The sequence below is a fragment of the Gigantopelta aegis genome, chromosome 14, assembly GCF_016097555.1.
Source record: "Gigantopelta aegis isolate Gae_Host chromosome 14, Gae_host_genome, whole genome shotgun sequence".
Lineage (NCBI taxonomy): Eukaryota > Metazoa > Mollusca > Gastropoda > Neomphalida > Peltospiridae > Gigantopelta > Gigantopelta aegis.
Genome location: NC_054712.1, coordinates 49,103,877 through 49,118,872, shown reverse-complemented (window position 1 = coordinate 49,118,872; position 14,996 = coordinate 49,103,877). Strand labels below are relative to the sequence as shown.

The window sequence follows — 14,996 nt, the reverse complement described above, 5'->3', positions numbered from 1 at the left end:
TCTGTACTATTAATTAAATTTGCATAACCATTATATCAAAGATTTATTGAATCATTTTTGAAACTTTCATTTACAAGAATGTTATTTCCTGATTGTGGTTCAAAATATGGTGTCATATCATGCAATCATTTAATTTAAAAAATTCTGTTTCAACTTTACCAGGTTCAAAATTAATAATATAACATAGAACTACTCCCATCTTTCTAGCATCAGATTAATATTAGCTTTGACACACTTTGGCTACTGAAAATTTATAAATATCAAACCACTAAATGTTTATTAAACATAAATAATATGCAATTCCACTCAAAATAACAGTTATATTTTTATGATGCATAAACCTAAATACAAAAAATTATAATTAAACCCAACTGAAAAAGCATATAAAATTATTAATGGTTGCTTAAGAGAACCTATTACTTAAATAAATAAATAGATAATAGTGTTAATAATATTACTTTCTGTGTGAACTGCGTCTGAAAGAAGTCAATGTATTTTGCGAAGTAAAGCGCGTTCTTGCGAGTCTTTCCGATCATGTAGGCATGTAGGACATCGTACGCCTCCTTGAAGATCCGGATCAGGTGGGCCTCCTCGTCTCCCTCCACCAGGCGGCACTGCAGTAGCTTCACCAGCAGGTCAATGACCTACACAAACATGGGAGGTAACTACTATTAGATCTTCATTATAAAAAGTAAGGGAAGAACTATTTGAGCTCGTATTTATTCATAATCCAAAATGAAATTTCAAATATAACCTGAAATCACTTTAAAAGATACTCAAAGAGTGAAGATATTCTCTCACTTCAAAGGAATATGGAAGGTCTGTATTATAAAACCTTGTGTACATCTGGTCCATAGAGATGCCAACCCTAGTGTCATAGGAATCCAGGCCTTCAAAAATAGGAATCCAACCTCCTAAAATAGGAATGTTATCAGTAATGGCTCAGGAGTGCATTTTTTAGACATTTTCGTAAAGTCAAGTTCAAGGCTGTACCCAATCGGCAAAGATCGGGGCTGTTCGGAAGACCGATTGCTAGACTGGTTTATTCTATATCGCCATGCTTGCTATGCTCGCTATTCAGAATCTGCAAGTTTAAAGAACAAGGCAGGAATCCAATCTCCAGTCTACGATTGTTGACGATGAAGAGAGAAAAAGTTCCATTTCTTCAGTGTTAACATTTGTGCCTTCCAAAATATGATCAGACACCAAATACACGAAATTACGATTTTCTTTCTAAAAATCAGAATTTCGAACAAGACAATCATAATAGCGTAATTTATGCTTTAAATTCGTAATGATTCCACCAAATTCATAATGGTTGGCATCTCTGGGTCCATTATGGGAGACTCTTTGTTGATGTACTCATCCATAATCTTGAGCCCAGTGGTAAAGCACTCGCTTGATGCGCAGTCAGTCTAGGATCGATTACCGTCTGTGGACCAATTGGGCTATTTCTCATTCCAGCCAGTGCACCACGACTACTATATCAAAGGCTGTGGTATGTACTATCCTGTATCTTGCTACTAATGGAAAAATGTAGTGGGTTTTCTCTTCAAGGCTATATGTCAAAACTACCAAATGTTTGACATCCAATAGCCAATAGCCGATGATTAATAAATCAATGTGCACAAGTGGTGTCATTAAACAAAACAAACTTTCCATCCGTTTTCTTGAACCTTTCAGAACAGGCTCAGTCTATGAGGTATATTTGATGAGAGCCAAACTACTCTTTCCCAAATATCCATTAGGTCTGCAAGAAGTATATGATAATACATTACCCGCAGATTTCTCATCAACTTCTGTCTGTCTTTGTTAGGAAATCCACCAGGTAGCATGAAATCCTTCACTTCTCTAAACGCCTGTAAAACAGCAAAACATTGATTACATAACATTAAACAAAATAATAAAACCTAAAATAAAACTCACTTTAAAATCCTGTCTAAATTTCAAGAACATTACATAACATTACGAAAAATATTGAAATCTAAAGTCAGTCATCTATATATTCCTGTGTCTAAATTTCAGTTTTATAATTGGAAAGGCCTACCAACATTTTACAGAACAATGAAGTTATTTTTTTTTATTAAACTGGAAAAAAGTGTTGCCCAGTTTATTAGGTTGAAGAATCAATCCCACGCAGAGGAACCAATGGTGTGTTTTTTTTACCATCCCAATCAATGCCTCATGTAAGTCACATTGTAATGGCCAGTGTATCAAATGCCATGATAATGAGTTGTACAGTTTGATAGAAAGCACATGTCCATTTTCAATATTGTTCCTACAGGCCTGAGGCAAAGTGTCACAGAACTGTAATAAAGTTTGCAACCAAGTTGTATAACTGATTGACATCCAATAGCCGATGATTAATAAATCAATGTGCTCTAGTCAAACTTATAAAAAACTTGATATATTCTAAGACACCAAACCAAGCATACCAACAGAAAACATATCCCATATAATATGTGACATCTCTAGGGCTCAAACGTAATGATGGCACCGACGGCAATTATGATATAAATTGCCTTATGTAGAGAACATCGGTAAATCTCCTCAACAATGACAAAATATACCTGGTGTACATGATCTGACAATATTTGACATTTGCACATTTGAAGTACCGTATGTCTACATACAGCAAAATAACCTTTCAGTCATATTCATGTGCTGCAAATGTCTCTTTTTTAAAAATTGCCATAGGCAGGCTCAAAATTGCCACTGGTGGGCTGTTTCATAAATGGCAATTCTTTGAAAAAATTGCCGTGGGAGACAAATTCCTAAGTTCGAATCCTGCAACCCTCACCAGGTTTGGGTAGACTCAGAATATCAGCAAGGGCAATAAGAACAAGGGCGAAGACTACACACAACCATCATGAAGATATTTAAATAGCAGTAAAACTTACAGTGATGATTCCAAACGTTTTTCTTGCATTCAGACTTGCGCCACTGTTTCTCTGAATAACACAACAAACCAAAGTTAGATGGTATAATTATAGTATACATTTTAACAAACATTCAGACTCGCGCCACTGTTTCTCTGAATAACACAACAAACCAAAGTTAGATGGTGTAATTATAGTATACATTTTAACATTCTGAGAGTACTGTTAAAGTAATACCATTCCCAAACCAAACAAATTTTCATTATCTCCTAAGTTCAAGGGCTATAATTGTCAAAAATGGGCAAATCGCCATTAATGTCAAACTTGATCTGTAAATCTATGTGATAAAGCTATACACATAATTTCATCTCAATATCTCGAGGCATTGCAAAAACAAAAGTCCAGAAATTATATGGGAGACAAATGGACAGATGGACAGATAGACAGATGGACAGGTGGACAGATAGACAGATAGATCTGTTAAGCAGCCACCAAAGTGAAGGAAGGAAGGAAATGGTTTAGTTAACGACGCACTCAACACATTTGATTTACAGTTATATGGTGTCGGACATATGGTTAAGGACCACACAGATATTGAGAGAGGAAACCCACTGCCGCCAGGCAATGGGCAACTCTATCCGATTAGCAACAAGGGATCTTTCATATGCACCATCTCAGAGCATACACATAGCATCCCAACACATAGCACAGCCTTTGATATACCAGTCATGGTGCACTGGCTGGAGCAAGAAATAGCTCAATGGGCCCACCGACGGGGATCAATCCCAGACTCTGACTGTGCATCAAGCGAACGCTTTACCACTGGGCTATGTCCTGCCCCCCCCCCCCCCCCCCCCCCACCAAAGTGAGAATCAAAAGTTGGCCTATTAAGACAGATGACTGCTATATACACGTCAGTCAGTACTATAATAAATGATTTGGAAGATAAAAAATGTGGCCATTAAAGCGGCGTTCTAATTATGCAATTAGTTGCACCAACTTGTCGCATGTGATTTGTCAGTCATACCAAAATCAGAATGTTCCGACCGAGTTGTTCTCACAGTACAATTTGGTAGCATACGACAAGTCGGTGTGACTAATCGCATAATGAGAAGGCCCCTTAACACAGGTGTCTGCTTAATACAGGTGGCTGCTAGAGCAGGTTTGACTGTTTTTAACAGGGGAAATGTTTTGTATTCTACCTGAATAATGCGTTAAGTAATACAAATCAAAATAGACCATGAGCCCACTTTACACACACACACAGCACACACACACACACACACACACACACACACACACACACACACACACACACACACCCCACATCTCCCTAGGAATTTTTCACGATGAGTATATTTGTGAAGCCTATCCATAGACATATTCAAATCTGGTTGTCTGCAGGCAATCTGTTGGAGGGTGTGCCCATAGGGCACTTTTGAATGTAGATACCCTATTTATTTTTAACAGGGAAAATGTTTTATCGAGGTGAATATTCTACCTAAATTTCAGAAGACTCATTGTCAGACAATATTAGAAAATAAAACACAAACTCTATGATCTGGGCTAGAGAAGACTCATTGTCAATCTGGTATACACTTCTCTGTTGGCGGCCACCTGAATAATAAGGTGGTAACAGGTGTGAGAGCATATGATCTTACGTCCTGTATGAGGTTGAAGAGGAATGGGACACTCTCTCTGTGCGACGTAGTTGAAGTTCTAGATCACAGTCTGGTATACACGCTCTCTGTGCTCCAAAAACACACACACTATGATCTGCTTTATAGTGAAGACTCATTGTCATCTGGTATACACTCTCTCTGTGCTGGCGGCCACCTGAAAAATAAAACACACACTCATCAATTTACTTTTTAGAGAAGACTCTTTGTCAGTCTGGTATACACGCTCTCTGTGCTGGCGACCACCTGAATAATAAAACACACACACTATGATCTGATTTCTAGAGAAGACTCATTGTCAGTCTGGTATACACTCTCTCTGTGCTGGCAGCCACCTGAATAATAAAACACACACACTATGATCTGATTTCTAGAGAAGACTCATTGTCAATCTGGTATACACTCTCTCTGTGCTGGCGGCCACCTGAATAATAAAACACACACACTATGATCTGATTTCTAGAGAAGACTCATTGTCAGTCTGGTATACACGCTCTCTGTGCTGGCAGCCACCTGAATAATAAAACACACACTCTATGATCTGATTTCTAGAGAAGACTCATTGTCAATCTGGTATACACTCACTCTGTGCTGGCGGCCACCTGAATAATAAACACACACACACTATGATCTGATTTCTAGAGAAGACTCTTTGTCAATCTTGGGTTTGAGTAGGCAGGAGTTAGCTCAGTGGTAGAGTGCCAGCCTCATGTGTGGTGGATGTTTGAGACAACCACTGTCAGTGCACCTGTCAGGATATTTTATCTCATCCCAACCAATGCCTCATGTCTAGTATATCAAAGTCTGTATAAAAGAGGCCTTGCTGCATAATGATGAGAGTAGCCTATGTGGCAGACAACAAAGTTTGTTTTGTTTAATGACACCACTAGAGCACATTGATTGATTATTCATCAACTATTGGAGAGTGTCCTCTCTATTAAGACAGCATTTACATACCAAATAGTCTTCCTTTTTTTACATGTGCTGACGTGTCCTTAAATAGACATTCCTTTCTTTTTCTGTTTTTATTTTCTAAGAGAGGAATTCCATCAACTTCCTAGATTATTTTAGTGTCAATCTAGTTCTATTTTCTCGTAAACACCTGGTTTCTAGAAAATGTTCCTACTATTTCTATTGTTTCATACAATATTAAAGTGTGAACTCTTTTGCGCATGTCGGGATTTATCGAATATTTATTTTTTCAAAACTGTCAAGAAAATTCTACAATTGTTGGTTTTCCTATTAAATGTTCACTGTCAACCTTGTTTTAAACCTCAGTATTATGCTAACCTTTCTAACAGCAGCACCATCCCAGCGTAGACCCTGCATAGATCTCTCACTGTCTGAATCAAAATATTGCCGTTTAATGTAGTCTTCATCTGAGAGAAAAAACAAACACATCAATTTTACTAAATATGCAACAAAGAAAGATTATCAAGTTACTTTCAGAAGTAATAAAAACTTAAATTACAAAATTAGTTAACGAAATATTAAAAACATTTCTGTTGTGAACTAATGATTGATGAGAACAGTAACATCTTTATAGGGCAGGATAACTGAGGCAATTTCCACAGTGTCTAGTGTTTGAAAGGGTTCTATACTTTCTAAAGATACTCATGAATCCAATAACTAAATCTGCACTCAGTCTTTTAAGTAGACCTGTCCCTCACATATATGATCCACCTAATCTCTTGGGAACACTGGATGAGAAGACTGCTATAATTGGTAGCCAATCTCAAATGCAAGACTTGTAGATTCCCTCCGGCCCCGGAATTGGTCACTGGCAAAGTCAGAGGCTAAGTCTGGGGTGGGCGTGCCTGAAACTTAATTGGATATGGGCACGTTAAATAAGTTCCGCATTTGTAGATTACAGCCAATGAAAGCTCACCTTTCAATGCATGAAGCCAGCAGCCTGTAAGCATGTGTTCAATTCGAGCATAACTTTCAAACTGGATTTCATCTCTTTCCTGAAAATAAAAACCTCAGATATTGTATATCAAACTAGTTAAGTACTAGGAGACTGTTATGGGACTCTCCTTCTGACACATTCAATTAGCATTAAATAATAGTAATGACTGTCAGTATTAGTGGGGTATAGCAGGTGGTTAGAAGTGCCTCGTAACAATGCCAGAAGTAACCAATAAACCTTTTCCAAGGTGGCCAGTCTAAGCCCACAGTTGAAAGCCAATAGGAAATGACAGATGGATGGCATGGATGGCTACAGTAGACGAGCACCTGTCGTGGTTGGACAGACAAGGACTGGGATGTGGACATGGACAACAAAAGAAGTTGAAGACAGGAGAAGCTACAAGATCAGGAGGAAATAAGATGGAATTTAAAGGAGAAAAAGGAAAGGGGACAACGAGATTTAAAAAGAAGTAATACGGTGAAACCTGTCTAAACTGGACCCTGATCAAACCAGAATCCTGCACTGGTGTAGGAAGTGGGGGGGGGGGAGGGGGGCAAGGGGCATGTGCCCCCTCTTTTCAGATATTTTGCTTTATATGTGCTTTATAATGGTGTAAAAGTGTGTAAATATAAAAGTGTGCCCCCCCCCCCCCCCCCCCACACACACACACTTTTTGGCACCTTCCTACACCATTGTCCTGTCAAAACTGACCACGTTTCAAGGTCCCAAATGTCCTAAATTCTAAAATGCAAATCTCTTAAAACATGATCCTGTCTCAATCAGATAAATATTAGATCCCCTGCATGATCAAGTTTAAGCGGATCAGAAGAGATCAGGCCCTTTCTAAGGACCCTATGGGCAACCTGTTACCGACTACAGTTGGACTACTGGTGCTCCCTTGCACCTGCCAGTGCAGTCCCTCCTTCACCCACCCCCAACCTTTCCTGTCCTAGATGGAGGAACCGGCTGAGGCCGGTACTTGTGCCCAGGACAGGCATGCGCTACAACAGCTTGCTCTGAATGTGCACGTTAAACAATTTCCCAATCAAGTTTATGACAGGTTTCACTGTAGTTACCTTCAGCACAGAGAAGAATCGGAAGACTGTTCTGGGGTCTGATGAGTCTGGAACCAGTGACACCTTGAACTCGGAGTCGATACACAAATACTGACGAGTCAACATGTGACGGAGGCGAATCTGCTGTTCCCAACGGATCACGTCACCTGAAACACAAATGAAAGGAATGTCTCCTCAATTCGTTACATACTGCCAGGGTCATCTTCAATCTATAGTCAGGAATTTAAGGTACTATTAGATTACCAATGTTTGGAAGAGAATTAAAAATACTACAGATTTATTCATATGAATCATAGACACATGCCTACAACCACTCAAGCTGGTAATATTTTTTTGACTTTCTTAAATGATAGTAGATCCTTACATCATCTACAAAGAGTAGCCTTTAGTTAATGGTCAGAGTAAAGATGTAAAGACCTAAGAGATCACAGAAAGACTGATAATCACACTCAATCCCACATTACTGGCATCCAATCTCACATTAAATTGTTTTATTATATAACATTTAGTGAAATATCTTAAAATATCAGTGAAATAAAAGTGTTATCAGCCACTCAGTGACAATAACACATTTCCACTCTAAAATGTGTTATCATCACTGTAGAAAGTGTTATCTTCACTGTAAGAAAGCCAGAACTATTTTGCTGCTGGCATTTTAAAAATAAAGATAAATTGCCAAACGTTATATAATAAATAGAAAATTTCATGTGTTTTTGTCAAATATGATTTATATCTCATCTCGTGAAGTTTGCAATCATATCACACTCGTCGTGCAAGCGCGACTCGTGAGATATGGTTGCAAACTTCACTCAATGAGATATAAATCATATCTGACAAAAAAACATGAAACATCCTTTATTTATCTATGTATTGTGTGCAGGATTTACTATGCTTGTAGTGAATTAAATTTCATTCACAATACCAATTAAGTGTTCCCTGATTTGTTTTTCTCAGTAAATGTAAAATAACGTCATGTACCATTTGTACAGCAACACTTGGAAGAATTTAAAAAATGGATTTACTTATAGGCTCAACCCTACAATCTTTCAAACTGGTGATATTTTCTTGACAACTATTTCTACAACTAATGTATTAATATAGACCTATAACATGATTTCCCACTGACCGTCGAGGATGCTGTGTTCCGCCTCGATCTGCCAGTACGTGATGCCGGACGTGGACGGAGACAGAGATTTCGGACGATGCTGGTCAATAGCTCGAACTCGGAAGTGGACTGAAACAACAAAAAATAAACATTATTAACAACAAAGAAAGAAAGAAAGAAATCATATATTTAATGACGCACACTCAACACATTATATTTACGGTTATATGGCGTCAGACATATGATTAAGGACCACACAGATATGAGAGAGGAAACCTGCTGTCGCCACTTCATGGGCTACTCTTTTCGATTAACAGCAAGGGATCTTTTATATGCACCATCCCACAGACAGGGTAGTACATATCATGGCCTTTGATATACCAGTTGTGGTGCACTGGCTGGAACGAGAAATAGCCCAATGGGCCCACCGACGGGGATCGATCCCAAACCGACTGAACATCAGGCAGGCACTTTACCACTAAGCTATGTCCCGCCCCTTTATTAACAGTAGTGAAATAAACTTTTATCTGTTAATAACAATCTAAATATGGTATAATTCAGCATTAAAACTTCAAAGTTAAAACTCATCAGTATGAACATGGTAAAAGATGACCAAAGTAAGAACCAATCTTCTTCTTCAACTTATGTTTGTGCTTATATCCAATTAAGGTTCAAGCACATTGTCCTGGGCACACACCTCAGCTATCTGAGTTGTCTGTCCAGGACAGAGGGTTAATTGTTAGTGGGTTAGTGGTTAGTGAGAGAGAAGAGGGTGTAGTGGCCTTACACCTATCCACTGAGACCTTAAGAACTTGCTCTTGGTGGGAGCCGGTAAAAGAATGCGAACCCTGTACCTACCAGCCTGTAGTCTGATGGTTTAACCACTGCGCCACCAAGGCCGGTTAAGAACGAATGATTAACTCTTAACACAGACTCCTTCTGAGCTACATACATGTACATACAAGTAGCCATATTAAAATTCTGTGTTAATATCTGATCCCTAATTCAGGTGAGGGCTTGTCATATATATTGTATGTGTGTGTGTGTGTGTGTGTGTGTGTGTGTGTGTGTGTGTGTGTGCACACATTCTATAGGAAAAGTTTTCAAACACAGGTTCATTTTTGAAACGAAATTAATTTTTGGTACCGATGATCCAGTATTTTTTCAATCCTGCAGACATTCCAGAACATTGAGTTAAATCAGGGTTATACCAAGTCTGAGGTAACTTGGGGGCAGTAAAAAAATTAATCAGAGTACTATAATATAGGGTGGATAAAAAGGCCACTTTTAAACTACAAATATAACATGTTTTTAAAAAGATACCACAATAACACATTGATTAATTAATCATCAGCTACTGGATGTCAATCATTTGATAATCCTGACTAGTAGTCTACAGAGGAAACGTACTATATTGTAAATGTTTCCATTTACAGCAGGCGATCTTTTATGCACTTTCCCACAGACACATACCATGGCCTTTGGTATACCAGTTTTGAGGCACTGGCTAGGATGGGAAAAATCTAGTGGGTCCACTGAGGTGGTTTGATCCTAGGACCCAAACACCTCTGATAATTGCTCTTCTGACTAAGCTAAACACCGTTACCTTTTAAACTAAAAAAGGACACTTTTCCTAAAGTTACTGTGTTGCAGCTCCCCTTCACTCCCACTAAGGTATAGTCCACTTAAATAAGAACAACATTCTAACAAAACATCACAAAAATAACTAAGATGACCTTACCATCTTCTGTGATGACATCATCAAACAGTCCTTCTGCTACAAGGTAGGCTTCTAACTCCTTGTGAAATAACCGGATCACAGAGCCACCCTGAAAACACACAACATATAGAAATTAATAATTCAAACACCCTGAAATACACACCAAAAAGAAATTAATAATACAAACACCCTGAAATACACAACAAAAAGAAATTAATAATACCCTAAAATACATTTACACCTCACATAAAAAATAATCATTCAAAACCCTGAAATACACCACGAAAAAAAAATTAAATTCAAACACCCTTAAACACACAACACTCACAAATTAATAATTCAAACACTCTGAAACACACAACACATAAAAATTAATTATTCAAACACTCTGAAACACACTAAAAACAGAAATTAATAATTAAAACACCCTGAAACACTCATCTACCCTGGACTGGGCCCCTGACCTCCAGAGGCCAAACCCTGGGTGGACATGCTCGAAACCTTCATGGTACATGAGCATGTTAAAGCTTTTCGGATCGGATTGAAACACACGACACACAGAATTTGATAATTAAAACACCTTTAAACAGACAACATTATTATAGAAATTAAAAGTTACTAGTCTTATTTTCCAATTTACTAAGGCTTCATCAGCTGCTCTGACATCAACGTTTGTGTACTATAAAATGCATGTGTTTATATAATATACATATACGTGTATTTTAGGTAAGCAAGTTAAAAAGCTGCAGTAACGTACCCTGACAAACCACTCTTGTTCAGGAGTGTCACGGTAACTTCCTATCAGGGTGAAACTTGAACGTTCTACCCCAAGATTGAGCTCAGATCTGAAATTTAAAGATTAGTTTTGTATAAAATGGTTATCATGATAATATGGTCTTCATGACAATCATAGTGATTATATAACATGTTTTAAGAACGATTATATAGCTTATTTTAATGATGATCATATAACAACAATGTACTTGTTTTCATCATGGACATATAACTTGTTTTCCTGACAATCACATAATGAGTTTTCATCATGGACGTATAACTTGTTTTCCTGACAATCACATAATGAGTTTTCATCATGGACGTATAACTTGTTTTCCTGACAATCACATAATGAGTTTTCATCATGGACGTATAACTTGTTTTCCTGACAATCACATAATGAGTTTTCATCGTGGACGTATAACTTGTTTTCCTGACAATCACATAATGAGTTTTCATCATGGACGTATAACTTGTTTTCCTGACAATCACATAATGAGTTTTCATCGTGATCATATACATTGTGTAACTTGTTTTTATAATGATATAAAATATAATTTGCTTTCAAGATGATCGAGTAACTTATTTTCATTGTTCTACGACTTGTGTTTATGATCATATAACCTGTTTTCATCATTATATACAAAATGTAGCTTACTTTTATGATGGTCATAACAGTATACATGTAACTTGCTTTTATAATGATGATATATTAACTTCTTTTAATGATCATATGACTTTTCAGTACATGACTATAACATGTTTTCATGTGGATCATAATACATGTGTATTATAATTACATGTTGTTTTCACTGTGATCATATTATATTAGCTTTCTTTATAATCATATATTAAGTTGTATTTATGATGATCATTACAACTTATTTCCATGCCTATACACAACAGACATTCAAGCACAGTGTCCTGGGCATGCACCTCAGCTTCCAGGACAAAATGTTAATCATAATGGGTTTGTGAGACCTCGATCAATTGTTTCCTTAACTAAGGTTACGTGGAGCCATTTGAGATATTACTGTAATGAGCACTGATATTAATCCTTTTGTATAGTACTTTTTATTTTTTAAGTCACACGCTAAGGGGATCAAAAAGTGACTCTCCTTGAACTAGTCTCAGTTGAGAGATATGGACCTAGAGTGATAGATCCCCATAAACAGTGATGTCTGGTCAGTGTAAGAGAGAAACCAAACATTGCCATCACCGCCTATTACCAATATGACACTTCCAATATTACAGATTTTCAAATGCCATGGGAATCAGTGCAGTAGGTTTACATGTAAATCCTAATATTACTGTGGAAAAGTGCTCGCTTGATGGGATCGATCCCCATTGGTGGGCCCATTGGGCTATTTCCCGTTTCAGCCAGTACACCACGACTGGCATATCAAAGGCTGTGGTATGTGCTACCCTGTCTGTGGGATGGTGCATATGAAAGATCCCTTGTTGCTAATCGGATAGAGTTGCCCAATGCCTGGCGGCAGTGGGTTTCCTCTCTCATTATCTGTGTGGTCTTTAACTATATGTCTGATGCCATACAACCGTAAATAAAATGTGTTGAGTCCATCGTTAAAATAAAACATTCCATTTCTTAGTATTACAAAACAAAAGAAGTTTGTTTTGTTTGACGACACCACTAGAGCACACTGATTTATTAACCATCGGCTACTGGATGTCAAACATTTGGTAAGTTTGACATATAGTCTTAGAGAGGAAACCAGCTACATTTTTTCCATTAGTAGCAAGGGATCTTTAATATGCACCATCTCACCAACAGGACAGCACATACCACGGCCATTGATATACCAGTCATAGTGCACTGGCTGGAATGAGAAAAAGCTAAATGGCCCACCAATGGGGATCGTCAATCTTGGATCGACCGTGCATCAAGCAAACACTTTACCACCGGGTTATACATCCCACCCTGATTAGTTTAAGATTGCTGTCACTGCCAATTAGCAATATGACACATTCAATATTACATATCAAAGGTCGTGGTATGTACTACCCTGTCTGTGGGATAGTGCATATAAAAGATCCATTGCTGCTAATTGAAAAGAGTAGCCCATCAAGTGGCGACAGCAGGTTTTCTCTCTCAATATCTGTGTGGTCCTTAATCATATGTCCGATGCCATATAACCGTAAATACAATGTGTTGAGTGCATCGTTAAATAAAACCTTTCTTTCTTTTCTTTTCTTTCATTCAATATTACAGACTTTCAAATGCCATGTGAATAAAGTGCAGTGGGGTTAAAATCCTACTATTACATGCATTTCTCAACAAATAGGCCAGCACATTCCATGTTCTTGACATACCCATCACGGAGCACTGACTGCAATGGGAAACAAGTGAAAAGAAACCCACTGCTTTCACTTAGAGCATGCCGTATACGTTTTCTCATACCTATCAAATGTTGCAACAATTACGGCAACCTACAGAGAATGTTTATATGTGATAGTTTTTGTCATTCTGTGTTTACAACACAAATACCAAGCAACAGTTTTTTGTCAGAAAGATGAATTATTAGTAGCCTGCATATGTTTCGTATTAAAGCCAACAGCATTATATTCTGTGAGAAACATAAAAGTCATCTTGCTGGAACAACATTGTACATAGCAGTGAGAAATGTTGTCCCAGGTGATATTAAATATTGGGTTCTCAGTACAATTATTTTCAAATTAGCTGGAATGATAATGGTTCATAATTTTGTTGATATAAAAAAACAATTTAAACAAAAGTACTAAAATCAGGGTGTGCAGAGTGTATTTGAACGTAGGAAGGCAAATGTCAGTTTAATGGTCTGGGCCCTGTTCCACAAAGCCTATTTTAGCCCTAAGATCACCTTAAGTATATAACAACTGTATATACTTAAGGTGATCTTAGTGCTAAGATTGCTTCATGGAATAGGGCCCTGGTGGATAAAAAAACATATTTGAAGCCTGAACCTGTTGGGGGATGGGTTTCGGAGACATGCTCCCCCAAATTTTTTTTTTTTAATTTCAAGTGTTAAAATACAACATTTCCAGCCTTCTAAACAGATTAACTGGAATTACATGTAGTGGGGGAGAGGGCATGTCCTCTATCCCTGCCACCAAGTTGTCCAAGTTACTTTGTTTTTAGATGGGGAGGTGAAACTACAGAAATGGTTTAATAAAAACCTACCCAAGTGAAAAGTGGTCTATCTGGTGGGGTTCACTGGCATGGAAATAGTGGCCTGGAGATTTAACACTCTCAAACACAATCTGGTCGTATAGTTGTACCTGGAATGAAATACATTAATCATAATGTTGAATATAGAAATAAGTAAACTTAACTACTGAGGAGAAATTTGATAATTATAACCTTTTTATGCATGAATGAAAACAGAATAAAAATAAAGTTTATTTCTCAATAGCAACTCCTATCAAATTAAACTTATTCGAAATGCTTTAAATCTTTTTAAAGACAACAGAACAAAGTGACTATTTCCACCGATCATCCATAACACCAAATTAAATAATGACATAAAATATAAAGCAAGAAATGAAATTTTCTTTCTTAAATTATTATCATGAACATATATTTATTTATTCAGTACATTTTGAAGTTTGTTTTGTTTAATGACACCACTAGAGCACATTGATTAATCATTCATCGGCTACTGGATGTCAAACATTCCGACTCGTAGTCCACAGGAAGGAAGGAAATGTTTTATTTAACGACGCACTCAACACATTTTATTTATGGTTATATGATTAAGGACCACACAGATATTGAGAAAGGAAACCCGCTATCGCCACTTCATGAGCTACTCTTTCCGATTAGCAGCAAGGGATCTTTTATATGCACCATTCCACAG

At 37.4% G+C, this 14,996-nt stretch overlaps 2 protein-coding genes across 2 annotated transcripts in view; both read right to left on the bottom strand.

Annotated features, from left to right (window-relative positions):
• LOC121388116 (inositol 1,4,5-trisphosphate receptor type 1-like) overlaps nt 1-4,564 on the bottom strand; it is a 103,161-nt gene extending 98,597 nt beyond the window's left edge. The window contains exons 1-4 of the mRNA XM_041519337.1: nt 4,541-4,564; nt 2,901-2,951; nt 1,779-1,859; nt 459-644 (exon numbers count right to left, since the gene is read on the bottom strand). Of these exons, the coding sequence (XP_041375271.1) occupies nt 459-644; nt 1,779-1,835 (243 nt within the window). The 5' untranslated portion in view covers nt 1,836-1,859; nt 2,901-2,951; nt 4,541-4,564. The remainder of the gene's footprint in view (nt 1-458; nt 645-1,778; nt 1,860-2,900; nt 2,952-4,540) is intronic.
• Nucleotides 4,565-4,660: 96 nt separating this feature from the next.
• LOC121389320 (inositol 1,4,5-trisphosphate receptor type 1-like) overlaps nt 4,661-14,996 on the bottom strand; it is a 62,573-nt gene continuing 52,237 nt past the window's right edge. Inside the window, 9 exon segments of the mRNA XM_041520915.1 lie at nt 4,661-4,715; nt 5,144-5,160; nt 5,849-5,937; nt 6,447-6,525; nt 7,544-7,689; nt 8,670-8,777; nt 10,390-10,477; nt 11,126-11,213; nt 14,321-14,418. Of these exon segments, the coding sequence (XP_041376849.1) occupies nt 4,661-4,715; nt 5,144-5,160; nt 5,849-5,937; nt 6,447-6,525; nt 7,544-7,689; nt 8,670-8,777; nt 10,390-10,477; nt 11,126-11,213; nt 14,321-14,418 (768 nt within the window).